The sequence below is a fragment of the Artemia sp. Qi Xiang Cuo genome, chromosome 5 (genome assembly GCF_049724085.1).
Source record: "Artemia sp. Qi Xiang Cuo chromosome 5, ASM4972408v1, whole genome shotgun sequence".
In the NCBI taxonomy this organism is placed as follows: Eukaryota; Metazoa; Arthropoda; class Branchiopoda; order Anostraca; family Artemiidae; genus Artemia; species Artemia sp. Qi Xiang Cuo.
In genome coordinates, this window is record NC_142798.1 from 49768593 (window position 1) to 49790924 (window position 22332).

At 35.9% G+C, this 22332-nt stretch overlaps 1 protein-coding gene across 2 annotated transcripts in view; it reads left to right on the forward strand.

Annotated features, from left to right (window-relative positions):
* Positions 1 to 22332, forward strand: part of LOC148952225 (uncharacterized) — a 60179-nt gene that overhangs the window by 32287 nt on the left and 5560 nt on the right. For both annotated transcript variants that reach the window (XM_089088881.1, XM_089088880.1), the window contains exons 2-3: positions 2941 to 3122; positions 7461 to 7542. In XM_089088881.1, the coding sequence (XP_088945007.1) occupies positions 2941 to 3122; positions 7461 to 7542 (264 nt within the window). The remainder of the gene's footprint in view (positions 1 to 2940; positions 3123 to 7460; positions 7543 to 22332) is intronic.

Genomic DNA, 22332 nt, shown 5'->3' on the forward strand with positions numbered 1-22332 from the left:
ATCCGTCAAATAATGATAGGCGCACTTTACCCCCCCCCCCCTTCTATGAAGTCGAAAATTGATACCCTGGTACGGAAAACTGGATTTCTGACGTCGTATTCGGATTCGTCATGCTTGATTTGATAGGAAACGACTACTGAAACTCCAAAATATTTATAAACACCAATCGATTTCTCCCCCCTCATCTTCCCCCTTCAAGGGCAAATTTGGGACACTTGTGCAAGAGGGATTATGGTGGATTTTTTTTGTGTAAATCAGCTGATTTTTCTGAACATTTTGGTGCAAAAAAAAATTTGTTGCAATTCCCCCAAGGTCAAAGCGTATTTTTACTCCACTAATTGGTATGGTTTTGGTACAATAAGCTAGAGTTTTGGTGCTGATTAATTCTTTTGGATGAAATTTGGATACAACACTATAACAAAAACAAAACAAGTCCAAAAGTGGACCTGAAAGGGGGAAATGGCTCCCAAAAAAGTAAAAAACCTGTTCTTTTCTTTTGCTGGGAAACTGATGATGACTGTTTTCTGGGATAACCACTGAGTTATATTATCCATTATCTTTAAACAGAAAAAAACATTATAGCAGTATACTCTTCATCATTGTTTGACAAGCTGAAGGCAGGACGCAGGAGTTGCTGAAAAGCAGCCACATTTGAAGAAAAAATAAGTCCTGTTTCACCAAGACAATGTGCTGTCTCCCAAGTCTTAGATTTCCGTGGTGAAAATCCATCAGTTATGGTTGAACTGCTTGGCCACCCTCCTTTCTCACCGGATCGAGCCCCAAGCAACTTCTGTTTGTTCCCTAGTCTAAAGACTGCGTTTGGAGGATACATATTTTTGTCAAAGGAGGAGGCCACCATGATTTATAATAGTCATTCTGTTGAGAAAGATACTGGGTACTATTTGGACAGGTTAAAGAGATGTAGCATTGCTGAGAGAATTGTGTAGACTGACAAGAAGACGGTGTAGAAAATAAAGATAAATTAAAAAAAAATGCCTTGCATCCTTGTTAGGCCAGGAACTTTGCAGACCAGGCTCAAACATTAGCATCATACATTGGCCCCCTCATCTCTAGTAAATAGAAAAAGCCAGGACTCCAGAAGGCAATCCCACTGAAGCAGAAGAATGAGTTGCTTTCCACTCCAGAAATGAATTTAAGAAGTGCAGTTTCGGGTGCTATCGGGCAGTTTACAATAGTGTTATCAAGACGATTTTATATAAAGCATGTATATATAAGCATTACCTTTCAAATGTATCTTTAAACAGTTCTTTATGGTGTTTCAGTGCCCTGTTAGTAAGAAAAGAAGGAACACTTCAGTGATACATAGGCTACAATACGACTTTTTGGTGTTTTTGCGAAATTAGGAAATATTGCAAAGAACAAGCTTTTCGCTATCCAGGAATATAGTTGAGTTAGGTGAATGAAATTTAGATAATACGACTTAATGTCCTGCTCTAATCATTAGCATTTTTTTTAAATCCTAGAGTCAAAGAAGAGATGACAGGACAGCTCTACGCGTATTTACCTTTGGTTTAGCAAACTAATCGGTTTACTCGTCATCACATTTACCAATGTTTTGCTATCTTAAAAAGTAGTTAGGTAAGATTATTGAAGCTTTCAGGAATGGATCTTGAGCCTACTTCTATGAAGCTGCTTCTCTTTTTGTAAGGTTAAATAGCATTGTGACCTTTTATCTATTTTTCTTCTTTCTTGTTAATGTTATAATAGATAAAAAAAGAAAATGCTGTCTAAAATACATATCCTTTTGAGTAGTTTAAATGGCACTTTAGCTTTGCAGGAGTTTTAGGGAATGCTAGCCTTGCTATTATCTGTGGTAATGTTGGTTTGTTCAAACCATATAATTTTAAGGAATTTTCGTTTGACCCAATTCCAAGAAGCTTTGTTCACATGGCTCTTAAGTGATTGAACCTCATGTTTCATAAAAACCATAATATAATTAAAGCACAATATATGATAAATAATGTAATTTTCTCTCTGCACATTCTCAAAGTGAATGGTGATAGTATTCCCCTCAGGATTCTTTTATAACCTCAAAGTTGTACAGTTTTATTGAGCAAGATTCAGAGACGTAGGACGTAAAACCTATGTTAGTGCCCTATTTTAACAAAAATTGATGGTGACCTTTTTTTTTTTTTTTTACAACCTAAGTTCAATCAATATTTTTTTTTCTGTTTGTTTAAAAAAAAGAAAACTAAATACAAGCAAAATTGATTTAGAAAAGATCAAGTCATTCTAATGGAAGTAAAGAGCAAAGTTGAAACTTAAAACGAACAAAAATTATTGCTTTGCAGTCTATGCAACGTATATTTATAAAACAAGCTCAAATTAAAGAAAAAGAAAATAAAAACAAACAACACTGATTTAGAAAGGATGAAATGTTTCTGATGGAAGTAAAGACCAGAGCTGAACTTTGTAGGGAGAACAAGAGAGAGAGAGAGAGAGGGGGGGGGGCTTTCACGCTGACCACTATGTTATGAATCTGTTAAATGACTAGAGGGTTTTAGTTGTGCTCTTGGATGTCTTATTTTTTATTTGTCTGGGAACACTTTGGTGACGAATTTTAAAATAAAGCTAATCTTTTTAAATATTATAAGGAAAAAATTATGTGGATACATCAAGTCCAAAATATAATCGTGTCCTGAATATCTATTAGAGTCAAAAACAAAGATTTTATTTTGATTCAATGATATTGCAGATCTTTAATTAATGCAGAAGGAATTTATTGTAACTTGTACTGGTTTTAGTGATTTGCACTTTGATTTTTTTCTTTGCCTATCAAGAATTTGTGCTTATAATATATTTGTCGCTTCAGGAGAATGAAGCCTTTTAATGTAACTTGTACTGGTTTTAGTGATTTGCTCTTAGATGTTTTTCTTTGCCTTTGAAGAATTTGCGCTTATAATATATTTGTCGCTTCAGGAGAATGAAGCCTTTACCCATGAAATTCACTCACTAGAAAAGAAAGTTGTTCAAGTTCAGCGGGACAAAAACTTCCTATTGGAAAGGCTTCTTCAATATGAATCAGGACACGGTGACGGACATACAACAGATCCTGAAGAAACAGAATCTTCTGATGGTGAAACTAAACCTGAAACAAAAAAGTAAGCTTATTAATTCTTAAAACTATTGTAAAAATGCTTTAAAACACACAAGAAGCTTTAGGTACTAATTGGTTAGGTGTGATAATTGGAAAGTTGCTGGTAACCTTTTCTACTGAGTTTGAGTGTGGTAGGTAAAACAGGTTACCTCCTGCACTTCGGACTCTTTTAATGGTCATCACTGTCTTTAGCCAAGATAAATTTAGAGATACTGACTGTTTCCTGTCTTATGATGGATGTTAGCAGGTATGATAGTGAAGCTGGTACATATCTAGAACTACAATTATTTTTAAAACAATTTCAGAAACCAACAATACAAGAATATTGGACATATATATCCAAAAAATGGATACTAGTATATTCAAAAAATACTTTTTGTTAAATGAAAATAAGGAAGAAGTTAGATAAGATAAGATATTTATTTCAAAAAATGACTATCACAAGCCCCGAAGGGCCGAATTCGCATTTCGGGGTCATATAATAAAAAAAAACATAGAAATAGCACAACAACTAAAAAACGGGCTAAACAATGCCAAAAACAACAATATCAGAAATGCAAAACCATTATTAAGTCAAAAAAAAAAAAATTTTCAAATGTAAGAAATTTAAGAAAGCACAAACTAAAACAAAACCAAAAAAAAATTGAAATTAAAATAGTTTTAAAAAGGTTTAAAATAGAGTATATAAAAAGGGGAGAAAACAAAAGAACCAAACAGACATAAGCATTGGTATCATCAGTACAAAAAAAAAATAACTAGTGGTTTATTTGATCAGTAATGAAGGGGACAACGGTTTTTTCATATTTGGGGGTTAAATAAAGGATGGGGGACAAGATAGGGCCGGGCTCAAAAGCAGTACGTGGCAGGCGGTGTCTGGATGGGGAGTGTCTTTTGGGGAAAATGTTTTCCGTGCGAGGGTTTATTCTTGCATTTTTTAAAAAACGCAGGCACACCGTTCCTCTCCTGTGCTCAAGAGTTTCCAGCTTGGCCTTTTTTATAAGGAGTGAATATGGTACCAAAGTTTCTTAGGGCTAAATTCTTAGGGCTTAGGGTTTCTTAGGAATAATTAAAAATTATTCTTAGGGCTCTTTTTTGAATAGATTCAATTTTATCTGATTCATCACGGGAGATGCCAGGATGCCAAACTGGACAAGCCTATTCAAGATGCGGGCAGACGAAGGAAGTATAAATCCTTAAAGAATGGGATGAGGGGACGTTAAATTTATTCAAGAGCTTAAGGAGAGACATGGACGCATTAGCTCTACGGACAATATCTTTCACGTGGATATCCCACTTTAAATTAGAGGAAATTGTAACCCCAAGTAAATTAAAGGAAGACACAGAAATATCTGGGGGAATAGGGTCAAGGAAGGCGGGAGTAGATTTCCAGAAATTTATCGTCATTATATTTGATTTTGTGGAATTTACTTTCATATTTAGGTTCTTAGCTTCATCCGAAATATGGGTTAGGATTTCGAGGGGGTCACTTTTAATATTCCTGTGACATACTTCAAGGATCGACAAGTCATCCACGTATTTTGGGGGAAGTCCTTACCAATATCGTTAATCATGACTAGAAATAAGGGGTCCCAATACGGTTCCTTGAAGAATTCCACAATATAGAGGGAGGGGGTTAGAGAAAATATTTTTGTATTTAACAACTTAAGATCTATTCGAAAGAAACGATATAACAATATTTACTGACAGAGGATCAAGTTTAAAGTTAACCAGTAGTGAACGAATTAGGGTGGTGTGGTCAACCAGGTCAAAAGCTTTTTGGAAATCAACTAAGACAAGGTTCAGCCAGTCATTTGGTTACTTACGATGGTATGCATTAAGTGCACAAGGTAATGGGTGGTGGAAGTTTTCTTTAAGTTACCAAACTGCCGGGTGTCAATACGCGGACAAATTTTATCCTTAAGCCAGTCACAGAGGAAACCTTCATAAAGTTTGGAAAAAACAGAAGTGAGTGTAATGGGGCGAATGTTGGCGAAAGTCAGACTGGTGCATTTTTTAGGGACAGGTGTTATAAAACCTTGTTTCCAGCAACTTGGGAATTTGCCAAATTGTGCTATATGTCTTAAAAAATTTGACAGATGTTTAACAATGCTATCCGAAAAGTATTTAGGCTAAATAAGTCAAGTGGAATGTTTACGTGTCATACAATTGATTTTATAACATTAAGAACTTTATTCAATGACTTAGAGTGCAAAATAAAGGGGACAGAATTACTGGGAGGAATAGTTGGACTAATATTAGAGAAAATATTTTTGTATTTAACAACTTGAGATCTATTTGAAAGAAACGATATAACAATATTTACTAATAGAGGATCAAGTTTAAAGTTAATCAGTAGTGAACGAATTAGAGTGGTGTTGTCAACCAGGTTAAAAGCTTTTTGGAAATCAACTAAGACAAGGTTCAGCCAGTCATTTGGTTTATCAAGGTTACTTACGATGGTATGCATTAAGTGCACAAGGTAATGGGTGGTGGAAGTTTTCTTTAAGTTACCAAACTGCCGGATGTCAATACGCGGACAAATTTTATCCTTAAGGCAGTCACAGAGGAAACCTTCATAAAGTTTGGAAAAAACAGAAGTGAGCGTAATGGGTCGAATGTTGGCGAAAGTCAGACTGGTGCATTTTTTAGGGACAGGGGTTATAAAACCTTGTTTCCAGCAACTTGGGAATTTACCAAATTTTGTGATGTGGTTGAAAATATTTGATAAAGGCTCAGCAATTTTGTCCGAAAAGGCTTTAATTAAGTCAACTGGGATTTACAAGGGAGAAATACCGATTTTTCTTAGCTTTAGAATTTCATTTATTGGTCAGAAGGCAAAAATAAAGGAAGAGGGCGTTTTAAAGAGACTGGTTGGACCTCAGTCAGTGGAAGCGAGGAAACCTGCACTGATAGGAACAAGATACTAATTTAAATTGTTGGCCGTCTTATTAGGGAGTTCAGGGGAATGAAAATTAACTTCGGAAGGACTTTTCCCGCATATTTGTTTAATTTTTCTGTACCATTGCTTGGGCTTGTAAGAACATAGATCTGACTTTATTATTATAATAATCAAAAGCTGCTTTTCTTAATTTTTTTTCTTTAGGAACTTCCTTAGACTATTAGCCTCAGTAATACAACCTGCTTTGAAAAAATTGATTTTTTTCTTATACGTTTTTTAAAAGACTCAGTAACATAAGGCTTATCTGTAGAACACGTTTTAAATTTTTTCTCAGGGAAGTGGGACTCATAATTACTCCTCAATAAATTTTGGAGGGACAAAGCCATGTAGTCAGCGTCATTTGTTTGATACACAGTGGACCAATTTTCAGTAGTAATCCAGGAGCCAAAATTGAAAAGTAAAGTTAATTTTGAACTATTCCAGAGATGGATTAATTTCGAAATTTTATCAAAATACTACATGAGAATTGGTTCCCAAGTGATCATTTTTGGAGTTTTAACTTATGTTAGATTTATTAACGTCTGAGACTATAGGAGTCCTAATCCCTGCTGGAAACTCATTTGGAATCCACTAAACAAATATATGCTTGATATTATAAAAAAAATAAAAATTACGAGGGGGGACCGAACAAAAACTGTACAAGTGAATTCTATTGTGAAGCATATTTAGTTGAGATCAGAATAAATTTTTAGTATTTGATTTGAGTGTTTGAAAAATTTTGTATTAAATCAATTTGTAGTTCTAGCATATTAGGATTGTGACTTGATTCTGTATTTGTCCTCGTGTTTAATAAATCTGTGAATCTTTGTTTGAATGTAATAGAAAAGACATCAATAAGTTTTCAAAAAAGTTCAATTTCAACGTATATTATTATTAAAGATGTTCCATTGTTGTCAAATTTTACAATCAAAAGTGTGGGAAAATATGATCTATTTTGTTGAACGCTTACTACTAATACAGAGGTTACACAAAATTTGAGACTCTACACCTGAAGAGAGCCATCTGTGCATCAAAGCTAATAAGTGAACACGTGTTTTAGTATACACTTTACATTTAAGTACATATGCTTCTCATGTAGAACTCTTAAACCTGACAGAAATTATAAATTTGTAAAAAAGGAAATTGCTTAGTATTAAAGGGAATAAAGTCTATTTTTGTCCCAAAAGACTGATTGTAACACAATCCACATTGAGACATCTATCTGTTGTCTACCTCTGTTAGTTCATATTGCAACACTTCTTTCCCTATACTTGGTTGAATCTAATGCTGAACCTTCTGTCCCTATAGATGAATGGTGGAAATTATTTCTAACTAACTTAATTATTCTTTTGGTATTATTGTTATATAGTGTGCCGTCATTTCTAAATTTACTATCTTTTTCAGGAAGAAATTAAAAGCACCATCACAGCATCCTGTTCAAGCTCAAGTAAAGAAAAGAAAACTCGAAAAGAAGCAATCAGGCATTGTAATATTATTTTTCTTAAAGAATATGCAACACTCAAGGAGATTGAACCTATGGTTCTTTAATGTTCTCCTAATAGGAATTCGAAATTATCGTTGCCACTAAAAATATATTAGTAGCCTACTCAGTTGAAATCAAAAGTACAAACATCCGCAAACACTAAAACCGTAAGCAGTGTAGCAACTAATAGTTGTTAGATGCTAATTTTTTCCCTTTCCCAGGAAATTGGACTATTTTGAGAATTATGAGTTTCATATTAACCTTGAGTTTTTTTCTTCTTTTTATCATTTTATCATGATCATTTAGTTACTTTTATTTTGGTTAAGAAATCTAATAACTGGGCGTGACAAATGTTAAGCTATTACAAACCCCATTTGTTTCCTTGATAATGCTTAATGAGGATGTATTACATAACTCAGTGAAGAAATTATAAGGATTCAAATAGTTAAAACAAGATAAAGAGAAGAGTATGCCCAAAGGGTCACTACCGACAATGAAGTAAAATGAGAATTGGTTGATAGATAATTGAAGGAATACTTAAGGAAACAAACAATTTTCTTTCACCAGTTTCTCAAGGCTACAGTTATTAGGCCACAGTGTGTATCTTTGATATGTTCAAAATCATGAAATTACTGGATTTGTTATTTATAGTGACACTTTTCATCTTGTTTGCTTTGAATTGCATAATTGCATACAGCGTTTTAAAGTGTCGTATTTCATCTTAATTAGCCTAAATGACACAGCAAGTTTTTGAAATATTAGCTGACGAATTGATATAAGCTGCAACTTTTATTTGTGGAAACTTTGTTTAAAAAAAGATTACTTCTTGATTAAATTTTAAAAAAGTAAACATTTTTTGGGCTACATCCATCTGCTTTCGAACTTAAGCTTCACGGCAGTGATGATAAAAATGATGTTGACATATACAGAGCTTACCCCCATGTTTCAGCATCTACAAAACTCAAACTTGCTTTTTTAAGTTTTTTTCATTCTTTCCTTTATTGTGCTGTATTAGGGATAAAAATTGTCCAGGATTTCCAAAATTATACTATAAGGAATGCAAAAGATATTTTCTTATTTGATTTGATCTTCAAATCTTGACTTCCTCTCGTCTTCAAGGATCTTGTTACCAGATTTCCAGTGAGTTTAATTGTTCTTCTTGGAATTTGGAGTAAATTCTGGATTGTAGTAAACTAAAAGGCCAATAAGTATAGGGCATTACGCGACACCTAGACAATCTAATAGAAATGGGACTTCATATTTCCAGATTTATCAATGTTGCACAAAAATTCTAATATAATTTTGATGATTGATTGTAAGTGTTCACTGCTCACAATACTTACAGTGATATATTTTATCTACATTGGTAAACTTTTCGAAGCGAAGAAGGCCTGGATCTTTCTTCTGTAATTTTCATATGATGGACAGTCAAATAAAATGTGTTGTAATTGTTCGTTTGCTCCACAATTTTCAAAACTGTGTTTTTACCATAAAAACGCTCCGTGTAACTTCTTGCTCCACAATGCCCTGATCCTTTTCGAAAAAGAACTCTTCCTTGTTACCGGTTAAAGCGAATGATTAAGTCCAAGATTTGACTTGGTAGGGCAAATTATAATCGCCTCTTACGAAGATGGCCATTCTTAAGAACTTTCTAATATGTTGGCAATTTGGTATACTTCATTGGATGTGTCTGGTATCAGTACTTCACCAGCCAATATGGCTTTTTTTGCAAGTTCATCTACAGCCTTATTACCAGGAATCTCAGTGTGACCAGGGAACCACAGAAATGATGTAAACCACTATTCAATGATTCCAGCAATATAAAATAATATTTATAAATTTCTAAGACTTATTCTTTTTTAGATAAAATCATAATTGATGTTAAAATACTTTTAGAGTAACTAAATGTTACATAAGGCTCATGCTTTTGGGAGTAACTGTTAGTCTTATTAATGACAATTTGAGTTGCAATGCATTATGCTTGAAATACTGAAGAAATATGGGGGGGGGGGTACAACATTTTTTGCTTATCAAAAAATAACGTATAAAAAAAACGGCCTAAGCAACCTCCTGACGGTCCTATGAACCATCAGTAAACACATGAATATGGTATTTGCCTAGGGTTCTATAAGTCTCGTAAAATTAGTAGGTGTATGCATACTTTTGACAGCTGGGAATTCGGTATTTCCTGGAACTGATTTCAAGGTCCATATGGGAATTTTCCTAACTGTTGGAACCTGCAATGCCATTGTTAAGTTCAGTGTAACATCCTCTTCGTGCGACATCTAAAGAGCCAATTCAGTGCAATACTGTTAATCAATTTATCTAGCTAGATTACTTATAAGTATTCAGCCAGTCTTGTTAATTCTTGTTTTAATAAGGTTATCATTACTGATCCAAATTTTGGGTTATTTCTTGTTTTCATTCTTTTTAGGCATGATCTACTTGCATCATTGCTATGATTAATCCATGATAGCTTAGAGTCAATTTTGCAGCCATGAAGTTGGGTATCTTCTACAATTCCAATATGTTGTTCATCTAGAAATAATATGATTTGATCACAATTTTTATTTGTAATTGACATGGCTAAAGTTTATTCTAAGGAAAAGTCAATGGTAGCATCATGGGCATAAGTTTTTTGAAGTCGAAGAATTTTGTAACCCAGAAACATATGTCATCAGAACTGTAATTAAAAAAGTCAGGACCCAATGCGGAACCTTGAGGAACTGATTTTTTTCTTTTTATTTGATCAACTGTAATGTGTCCTCCAACCTTGACCGTTGCAAGATGTTTGCTTAATACATTGTAGATTGCTGCAAGTATCCTTCCTTTAAGTTTGGCCCGTATGAGGATATTCACCAGCTTTCAATGGACTATACTATCAATAGATTCTTTCAAATCAAAGAATACATCTATCATAAATAATTTATTAATGTGGTAATGTAGTATTAACATCTGTTTTATGAAGCATTACCACGTTTTTAGTTGCGTTACAAAATTCGATAAATCCACGTTGGAAATTTGTCAATGCCTTTCTTTCTGCTCTGATTTAATTAATTCTGCTGAGTGTATTAAGGTGCTTTTTGTTTCTGATTTGATGGTCTTTTTGTTTCTGAGAATTCATTGTGATTTTCATGCCTCAATCTTGTGATTGTTAGGTGTTTTGACCATTGTGTGGCTTTTTCTGACCATTGTGTGGCTTTTTAAATAGCGCCTTTTATTTTGAGATCGTCTTATTCTACATTGGTCAAAATTTGGATTACTGTACATATTTTATCTATTGTGCTGTCTATACTGACAGCGTGTACCGTATTCGAAAGAATTCAGGTGTAAGAACCAAAGCTTAAACAATGGGCATTAGGATATCTGTTGCTAATGCATTATACAATAGTTACTTTCTGACTTAATGGACTGTGTCGAGGGATTCGCTGCTCACTGCTTGTGCATGAGTTGAAGCAGTTTGCTTATTTCCCCTCTGTAGTCATTCTGCTATATTCACATGTTTAACCGTTTTGCTGCTTAACCGAGGATGTTTACGAACTTGTGGCGTGGTTTTCTGAGTTCTTCACTTCTTTTTAGTGAGTCATCACCCTTCTGGGGGTAATCTTTATACATATGGCTTTTGCCACATCTCATAGAAATAGAATTATATGTTGTACGGTCATTTTTCATATGCCCAAACTTTGGACACTTGAAACATACTTCCCTGCTTCTTCCAGCTGACAATACAGTTTCTGGCAACTTAGCTGCTAAGAATAAAATGTAGATTGAGAGGTATGTTTTTTTTTAAAGTTTATCAAGCAAAAGTAATATTTTCGATTGGGCAGTTTTAATTGGGCTTCGTAGGTTTTTCAGAATATCCTCATCAGTATAATCTTTTTGATTACTCGTCCTTTGATTACTCATCATGTATGTTTAACCAAAGGTTAGGTTTGATTAGGACCTTTGATTACTCATCTTGTAGTTGTTTTCCTTGGGTCAACTTCAACTGGTATGTTACATATTTCTTTCAAGTTGAGTGTTTTGTCATGGCATTTTTTTTTTGGAGTATATTGTGATTTGCGTTCTGTCTTTTTAAACTCTTGAATTGAAATTTTCATTTTTTAGTGTCCTTAAAATGTCTTTGGCAATAGTATTGGTATTAGCTTTGAGACTTTCATTAGCATGACAACTACTACTAACAACTCACCGCAGCACCAAGCCGCCTCAGGCAAACACAGCTATGTACGATCCTCCTCCATCCCACTCTATTCAAAGCATCCCTTTTTACACAATACCAGGAAGTTCCCATTTCCTTTAAATTTTTCTTTATGACGTCCTCCCACCCCAGACGAGGACGACCTGCTTTTCGTTTAGCCCAAGACGGTTGGCCGAAAGGGACAATCTTCGGCAATCTTTCATCCGCACAACATGACCTAGCCATCTCAACCTTTCTTTCATTATATCCCTAGAAGGCGGGATTGAACCACTTTTTTCGTATAGCCTACTGTTTAAAGTACAGTCAGTCAGCCCGGTACCCAGAACAATCCGTAGGCAATTTCTCCAGAAAACATCTAGCAAATCTTCATCCGTTTTTCGGAGCGCCCATGCTTCAGAGCCACATTTGACCACTGTCATCACTGTAGATTCTACAATTCTAATCTTGGTTTGCAGACTTATCTTCCTATTCTATTAAACTTTTTTTTAACTGTGAAAAAGTACCCTGAGCCTTGGCTATTCTACTTTTGATATCTTCACTGCTCCCACCGTCTTGACTAATAATACTACCAAGGTATGTGTAGCTGTCCACCTGATCAATCTTTTCGTTACGCAACGTCACCTTTTCATCTTCACTTATTCCTAGCTTTAGTGACTTAGTCTTCTTAACATTGATTTTCAAACATATTCTAGCATCCTGAACTCGCAAAACCTCTAAAAGTTCATTCATTTTGCTCAAACTTTCATCGAGGATACTTAAATCCTCAGCATAATCTAAGCCCAGGAGAGTTTTTCCTCTCCATTTGATTCCGTGGCCTTCCATTGTCTTTCCTGTGCTCCTTAAGACAAAGTCCATCAAACTGATCCATGTAAAGGGGGATAGTACACAACCCTGCTTAACTCCTGATTTAATACAAAACCAGCTGCTAACCTCATTTTTCACTTAACCGCAGCAGTGTTATTCCCGTACATAGAACCAATCACTGTAATGTATTTGTCTGGTATACCATACAAGGATAGGACCTTTCCTAAAGCCCTTTTGTCAACAAAATTGAACACTCTGTTTGATGAAAAACTAGTGAAAACGGAAACATATCTTTATCAGGGATTACCGAGAAGTTCTTTTGAACCTGTATAAGGATATTATGATTGATGTTGCTTCTTGAGCTAAAAGATAGTCCCATTGCTGAAGATGGGGTACGGATGTAGACATGTTGACAATTCTGTAAACGACTTTACACCTTTGCTTGTGCCCATGGCATAAACCTCCCATCAGGGGGATTATGCTCCATTTCCAAAGTTTACAGCACAACTATTAAGTTTACACCTGACTGAACTGTATAAAACTTAATTCAAATCTATACTGAAAAGAGAAGATTTTGTCTATGCGTTATTCTTCTTCTTCCAGCTTTTCCTTTTTTATTTTAACATATGTGTTTGTTTAAATATTTTATGTGGAAGGAATAATACGACGAAAAATAGTCAATAAAAATCGTTAATTTCACCCTTTTAAATAAACTTTTATTGTATAAAAACATTCTCATCATTCTTGTCTTTTTACTTGATACAGGAATTCTTAATCTTAATAAAAATTATCCCTATTCCCAATGCTACTTAATTTGTCATTTATCTATAAAGTTACCCTTTAATATATTTGCTTACCTGGCTCCAAGTGTATTTTTCTAATCATTTATGTAATAATTTAACCTTCATCCTACTGTCTTCCTTGCTTGCAATGTATTTAGTTTATCATTTCTCCAATAATCTATCCTTAGTTATTTTGGCTTTCCTGGCTTGCAGTGTGTTTATATTATCGTGTATTTAATTATTTTCTGTTTGTTATAATAGCTTTCGTGGCTCCCTACGCATTAAATTTTTTTTTATCTAGTAATTTGTCTTTAATTATAATTTGCTTTCCAGGCTTCCAGTATATCTGATTCGTCGTTGAGGTAGTAATTTACCCTTCATTATAATGGCTTTGGGATAGGTTTCAGACTTTTATTCCGTCATACAAGGCCTTGTACTCAAATATTCAGTTTCAGAAATGTCCGAACTTATCTTTGGAAGTTGAGAAAGGAGGGAGAGCTCCAGTATTTTCTTTTTTCAAACTTATAAAAAAATATACATAAAAGTACTACAGATTGAGGGTAAAATTGATTGATGTAGTTGGTTTTATTCTCGTGAAATAATTATATTCGTAGTATCAGAGGCAACTCTATAGCGTTGCATGTAGTAAAGGCCATACGGCTCCATTGTTTTATTATTTTTTTTTCCCAGAGGCATTTCATATGGAAGGGGTCGTCGAAGAAACTTCAAAGGGGGTTCATTTGATTGAAAATCGAGAGTTCTAGTGCCCTTTTTACGGGTGAAAAGTGATTAAAAGACAACTAATACCCCTTCCACGCCCACCATTTCCCCAAACACATACAATCAAAATTTTTTGAGGTAGCCATTTTGTTCAGTGTAGTTGATTTCCTGATAAAAATTATGTTTTTGAAGAGGAGACTCCCCCACAGCCCTCAGGGCAAGGGTTGTGTTATGCCCTGGGGGCATATAAGGTTTTTCTAGAAAGCTTTGTCGTAGGGACTTCAACAAGGACGTATTTGATTGGAAATTCAAAGGGTTAGTGCCCTTTTTATAAGACAAAAGTGATTGGAAGGTAACTAACCTCCCTCTCTCGCCCACCTTTTCCCCAAACATATCTAATAAAAATTTAGAAATAGCCATTTTGTTCAACGTAGTTGAAAATTCAGGAAATTAGGTCTGTGAGGATAACAACCCCCCCCCCCCATCCCTTAGGGCAACGGTTGTAAGTTATGCCCTGGGAGCAAATACGGTTTTTATAGAAAGTGTTGTCGTAGAAACTTCAGAAAGGGCTCAATCGATTGGAAATTTAAATGGCTAGTTCCCTTTTCGTCGAAAGTGATTGGAAGGCAACTAACACCCCTTCCGCCCACTGTTTCCCCAAACACATCCAATCAAAATTTTGATATAGCCATTTTGTTCAACGTAGTTGAAAGTTCTGGAAATTATATGTTTGAGCAGGACACTCCCCACACAGTCTTCAGGGCAAGGATTATAAGTTATGCCCTGGGGGCATATATGGTTCTTATGGAAGAATGCTCGTATAAACTTCAGAGAGGGCTCATTTCATTGGAAATTGAAAGTTCTTGTTCACTTTTTAAGCGTCAAAAGATATCGGTGGGTAACCAGCTTCCCCCCCCCCCCAACCCTTTATTCCCAAGTGCATCCGATAAAACCCATCCGATAAGAACTTTGAGATTACTTTCTTTTTTTTAAATAGTTCAAAGACCATATAACGAAACTCCGGGGTCGACACAGCCCCCCCAGGGCCTGAAGGCAGGCGTTGTAAGTTATACCCTGGGCGAATATATGGTTCTTATTGAAGGGATACTCGTAAAAACTTCAGAGAGGGCTCATTTGATTGAAAATTGAAAGTTCTAGTTCATTTTTTTAGAGTCAAAAGAGATTGGAGGGGAACTAGTCCCCCACGCCACTTTTTCCCCAAATACATCCGATAAAAATTTTGAGATAGCCATTAAGTTAAAAATTGCTCAAAAGTCAGACCACAAAAACTCAGATGTCGTCACTATCCCCCTGCGCCCGGTGGCCCAGGGGGCCTCCGTTGTAAGTTTTGCCCTGGGGCATATATAGTTCTTATGAAAGGGATGCTTGTATAAACTTCAGAGAGAGCTCATTTGATTGGAAATTGAAAGTTCGAGCTCACTTTTAATAGTCTAAAGATTTTAAAGACTTTTAATAGTCTAAAGATTTCCCCCCCCCCACGACTTCTTTATCCAAACCCATCTGATGAAAATTTGAGATAGACATTTTGTTAAAAATAGTTCAAAGGCCGGATAAGAAAAACTCCGGTGTCAATACAATCCCCCAGGGCCCAGGGGAAGGCGTTCTTGCCCTAAGGGCATGTATGGTTCTTATGAAAGGGATGCTCGTACAAACTTCGTAGAGGGCTCATTTGATTGGAAACTGAAAGTTTTAGTTCACTTTTTAAAAGTCAAGAGAGTTAAGGGAAACCACCCCCCCCCCCCCCGCCCTTTTTTCCCCAAGCCCATCCGCTACAAATTTTTAAATATCCAATTTTTTTGGAAATTGTTCAAAAATTAGATAACAAAAACTCCCCCCAGTGCCCGGGGGATAGGCGTTGTGTTTTCCTGGGGGTGTATATGGTTCTTATGAAAGGGATACTCGTATATACTTCAGAGAGGGCTCTTTTTATTGGAAATTGAAAGTTCTAGTTCAATTTTTAAGAGTCCAAAGACATCCGAGGGCAACTAGCCCCCACCCCCACACGCCCTTTTTTCCCCAAGCCCATCCGATAAAATTTTTATAATGAACAGTTCATTAAAAATAGTTCAAAGGTCAAATAAGAAAAATTCCTGTGTCGACGCAACCCCCCAGGGCCCGGAGGCAGGCGTTATGAGTAATGCTCTAGGGGCATATATAGTTCTTATGGAAGGGATGCTCGTATAAACTTCAGAGAGGGCTCATTTGATTGGAAATTCTAAGTTCTGGTTCACTTTTTAAGAGTCAATAGAGATCGTAGGGCAACTAGCCCCCCCCCCTCCCCGCCTAAATGCATCAGATAAAAATTTTGAGATATATATTTTGTTAAAAATAGTTTAATGTTCAGATAAAAAAAAACTCCGGTTTCGACACAGCCCCCCAGGGCCTGGGGTTAGGCGTTGTAACTTATGCCCTGAGGGCATATATGGTTGTTATGGAAGGGATGCTCGTATAAACTTTAGAGAGGGCTCATTTGATTGGAAATTGAAAGTTTTAATTCACTTTTTAAAAGTCAAAAGTGATCGGGGGGCAGCTAGCCTCCTCTCACACTCAATTTATTATTTTCCCAGAGGCACTTCATTTAGAAGGGCTTGTCGTATAAACTTCAAAGGGGGCTCATTCGATTAGAAATCGAAAGTTCTAGTGCCCTTTTCAAGAGTTAAAAGTGATCGGAGGGCAACTAGCCCCCCTCCCCCCCCCCCCGAAGCCCTTTTTCCCCAAGTACGTCTGATAAAAAATTTGAGGTAGCCATTTTGTTAAAAATAGTTCAAAGATCATATAACAAAAACTCCTTTACGTATGACCATTTCGTTAAAAATAGTTCAAAGATCCGATAAGAAAAACTCCCGTGTCGACAACCCCCCCCCAGGGCCCGGGACAGGCGTTCTAAGTATTGCTCGGGGGGCATATATAGTTCTTATGGAAGGTATGCTCGTATAAACTTCGGAGAGGGCTCCTATGATTGGAAATTGAAAGTTCTCGTTCACTTTTTAAGAGTCAAAAGAGATCGGAGGGCAACTTGCCCCCTCTCTCCACGCCCTATTTTCCTCAAATCCATCCGATAAGAATTTTGAGAGAGCCATTTTTCTCAAAATGGTTCAAAGGTCAGATAACAAAAGCTCCGGTGTCGACACAGCCCCCCAGGGCCCGGGGGGCAAGCATTGTAAGCTATGTCCTGGGGCCGTTTGTGGTTTTTATGAAAGAGATGCTCGTATACACTTCAGAGAGGGCTCATTTGAGTGCATATTAAAATTTGTAGTTCATTTTCTCACAGTAACAAAAGATCGGAGGGCAACTAGCCCCTCCCGCCCTCCACGCCTTCGGGTTTATTGGATGGATAAACCCATCCGATAAAAATTTAAAGTGACCATTTTGTTACAAATAGTTCAACCATGAGATATTAAAACTCCGGGATCGACACAACCCCCCAGGGTTTGTAAGTTATACTCTGGGAATATATATGGTTATAAATATGGGGATATATATTATGGTAGTAAAGGCCATACGGCTTTAATTATTTATTATTTATTTATTTATTTTTTCCCAGAGGCAAGGGTTGTGAGCTATGCCCTGGGGGCATATAAGCTTTTTATAGAAAGTTTTGTCGTAGAAACTTCAAAAAGAGCTCATTCGATTGGAAATTCAAAGGGCTAGTGCCCTTTCTAATCGTCGAAAGTGATTGGAGGGCAGCTAACCCCCCTCTCACGCCCACATTTTCTCCAAACACATCCAATCAAAATTCTGAGATAGCCAATTTGTTCAACACAGTTGAAAATTCTGGAAATTAGGGCTTTGAGGATGACGACCCCCCACCACAGGCCTCAGAACAAGGGTTTTAAGTTATGCCCTGGGGGCATATAAGGTTTTTATAGAAAGCGTTGCCGTGGAAGGCAACTAACACCCCTTCCACACCCACATTTCCCCAAACACATCCAATCAAAATTTTGAGATAGCCATTTTGTTCAACTTCAGTTGAAAGTTCTGGAAATTATATCTTTGAGCATCACTCTCCCGTCCAAGGTTTTCGGGGCAAGGGTTATAAGTTATGCCCTTGGGGCATATATGGTTCTTATGGAAGGAATGCTCGTATAAACTTCAGAGAGGGCTCATTTGATTGGAAATTGAAAGTCTTAGTCACAGTTTATAGAATTATTCAGTAAGTTTATCGCAGATCATTTCTGGTCTTCGTTCTCGGTGCGAACAAAAAGCTCCTCCTACTTATTTCTTCACTTATGGATCAGTGTGTTTGCGTCTATCAATTAGAAATGGTTACAAAGTGTATTATTCGTAATAGCGGGGTTCCGCTTCTTTCTGATTGTTTCACGTCCGACTTGTCTACCCGTGAAAAGATTTGATGCCGCTTATGTTTATATCTGCAAAAACGTTCTCCAGAGCACTCGCACCCCGGTTCGGGTTTTCATAATGGGTGAGATAGGGAATGATCATACAGGATAATTATATAAACTGTGGTTTTAGTTCACTTCTTAAGCGTCAAAAGATTTTGGAGGGTAACCCGCGCCCCCCCCCCCATGCCCTTTTTTCCCAAAATGTATCTGATAAAAATTTTGAGATAGCTATTTTGTTAAAAATAGCTAAAAGATCAAAATAACAAAAATGCCGATGTCGACACAACCCCCAGGGCCCGGGGGCAGGTGTTGTAATTTGTGCCATCGGCGTAAATATGGTCCTTATTGAAGGGATGATCGTATAAACTTCAAAGAGGGCTCATTTGATTGGAAATTGAAAGTTCTGTTTCATGTTTTAAGAGTCAAAAGAGATGGGAGGCACTTAGTCCCCCTCTCCACGCCCTTTTTTCTCAAACCCATCTGATAAGAACTTTGAGATAGCCATTTTTTAAAATATAGTTTAAAGACCATATAACGAAAACTCCGGGGTCGACTCCCCCCCCCCCCAGGGCCTGAAGGCAGGCGTTGTAAGTTATGCCCTGGGGGAATATAAGGTTCTTATGGAAGGAATGCTCGTAAAAACTTTATAGAGGGCTAATTTTACTGGTAATTGAAGGTTCTAGTTCAGTTTTTAAGAGTCAAAAGAGATTTGAGGGCAACTACCCCCCCCCCCCCATGCCCCTTTTTTTCCCGAATGCATCCAAAGAATTTTGAGATAGCCATTAAGTTAAAAACTGTTCAAAATTCAGATAAAAAAAAACAGATGTTGACAAAACCCCCTAGGGCCATGGGGCAGGCGTTGTAAGTTATGCCCTGGGGTATATATGATTCTTATGAAAGGGATGCTTGTATAAACTTCAGAGAGGGCTTACTTGATTGGAAATTGAAAGTTCGAGCTCACTTTTTGATAGTCATAAGAGATCCGAGGGCAACTATGTGATCAAAATTTGAAATAGACATTTTGTTAAAAAAAAAATAGTTCAAAGGTTGGATAAGAAAAACTCTGGTGTCAATACAGCCCACCAGGGCCCGGGAGAAGGCGTTCTAAGTTATGCCCCAAGAGTATGTATTGTTATGATGAAAGGGATGCTCGTATAAACTTTATAGAGGGCTCATTTGATTGGAAATTGAAAGTTGTAGTTCACTTTTTCAGAGTCAAGAGATTTAAGGTCAACTAGCCCCCCCCATGCCCTGATTCCCCAATTCCATCCGCTACAAATTTTGAGATATCCAGTTTTTTTTTAAATTGTTCAAAAATTAGATAACAAAACTCCGGTGTGAACGCGTTGTAAGGGTTGTCCTGGGGGCGTGTAGGGTTCTTATGAAAGGGATGCTCGTCTAAACTTCAGAAAGGGCTCATTTTATTAGAAATTGAAAGTTCTAGTTCACTTTTTAAGAGTCAAAAGATATCCGAGGGCAACTAGCCACGCACCCCCCCCCCCACATACACCCTTTTTCCCCAAGCCTATCCGATAAAATTTTTAAAATAGTCATTTCATTAAAAATAATTCAGAAGTTAGATAAGAAAAACTCCTGTGTCAACGCAACCCCCCATGGCCCGGAGGCAGGCGTTGTAAGTAACGCTCTAGGGGCATATATAATTCTTATGGAAGGGATACTCGTATAAACTTCGGAGAGGGCTCATTTGATTGGAAATTGAAAGTTCTTCTTCACTTTTTAAGAGTCAAAAGAGATCGAAGGGCAACTATCCCCCCCCCCTCCACGCCCAAAATGCAACATTTATCGTTTTCATAGAAGGGATGCTTGTATAAACTTCGGAGAGGGTTCATTTGATTGGAAATTAAAATTTCTGGTTTACTTTTTAAGAGTCAAAAGAGATTGGAGGGCAACGCCCCCCCCCCCTCAACGCCCTTAATGCATCATATAGAAATTTTGAGATAGGCATTTTGTTAAAAATAGTTCAAAGTTCAAATAACAAAATTATTAAAGAATATTCCTATTAAAGAATAAATGAAACCCAAAACGAACAGAAATTAAATAATCAATCATAGGAAAAACATACAACAATTAATAATATAAATGAATAAATAGACCTTAAAGCGAGTAATGCTTCGATGGAGTATGAAAATTAAGCTTAAAACGAAAAAAAAAATTTGTTGCTATTGAAGTATAAATGAAACTTAAAACGAACAGAAATTAAATAAACAATCAACGCAAACAAACATACAATAGATATCAATGTAAATGAATTAACGAATCTTAAAACGAGTGAAACTTAAATTGAATATGCACATCAAGTTTGAAACAAACAAAAATCCCTACAAACAAGAGTTTGGGTAGCGCCTCCTTCTCTCACTGTAAAACTCTAAACCCTACTGCGTCATTGGCTGCGTCATTTACTGAAACCTTTATGCGTCTTGAACAGTCTTGGAAAGTATAAACAACATCAAATTGAATATTTGATATATAATGATATTAGTTGTTGAAAGATCTATCAGTTCAAGAATTTATTTAACTCTAATTTTTTTTTTTTCAATACTGTAAGAACTGGAAAAAAAATATTTTAAAGTAAAGCGCCAATGACATAGTAGGCTTTTGGTTTTTATTTACAGTTAAGGAAAGGGGCAGTATCCAGACTCTTGTTTGTAGTGAAACTATATTCGTCTGGAACAACTTTAGAAAGAACTAATAAATTAAACTGAACATTTGATGTATAATGATATTAATTGCTGAAAGCTCATCAGTTCAAAATTTTATTATAATTAATGTTCATTTTCAATATCAAGTACAAAAGAAAATATTTTTAATAAAATCGGTTTTCAGCAAAGCGCCAATGACGCAGTAGGATTAAGATTTATACAGTGAGAGAAGGAGGCGATACTCAAACTCTTGTTTGACGTGAGTTTTGTTCGTTTCAAGCTTGTTTGCTTATTCAATCTAAGTTTCATTCGTTTCAAGATTTATTTATTCCTTTACATTAATATTAATATATTGTATGTTTGTTTGCGTTGATTGTTTATTTAATTTCTGTTGGATTTGAGTTTTATTTACACTTCAATAGCAAAATATTTTTTTTTCGTTTTAAGCTTGATTTTCATATTCAATCTAAGCATTACTCGCTTTAAGATCTATTTATTCATTTATATTATTACTTGTTGTATGTTATTTCCTATGATTGTTTATTTAATTTCTGTTCGTTTTGGGTTTCATTTATTCTTTAATAGTAGTTAATTCTTTTATTTTTTATATTCTTTTATATTCTTTAATTCTTTAATAGTCGTTTTGAGTTTGAATTTTAGCAGGTATTTGTATCTGCTGAGCTTAAGCTTAAAATAGCTTTTACTTTTCTTTGAAAAACTTATTTTTCGGAAAGTTTTTTTTAATTGATTTATTGAAAAGCCGCTATAAAGTGAATACTGCATTCAGCGGAAAACAAAGAACAGAAAAGATAAAGAGGAAAAAATGGCTTTGTAACAAATATATAGAAGCTAAACTTAAATAAATAACAAATAATAGCAAGTTTATATTTGCACTGAATACAAACTCTCAACTACACAAAACGAATGTATCAACTACACAAAACACAAAAAAAAACAACTACACAAAAATGTATCATTCAAACTTACAATTGTAGGTATAAGTGTCCCAGAAACGGGACGAGGCCATCCTTCTCCACCCTTCTATATCTCTGTTTGGGTATAAACAGTTTATAATTGATCTACCTTGGTCTTTGCTTGGGGTATTATGAGAACCAAATGTTTCAAATATTATGCAATTGACTAGACAAATGCACTACCTAGTGATACGAAACATGCTTGGTATTTATCCATTCGTTGGTTTGATGCCTACGTCGCCACGATTCCTTGGATCTTGATCTGGCCACAGTTCAATGACATCCATTTTG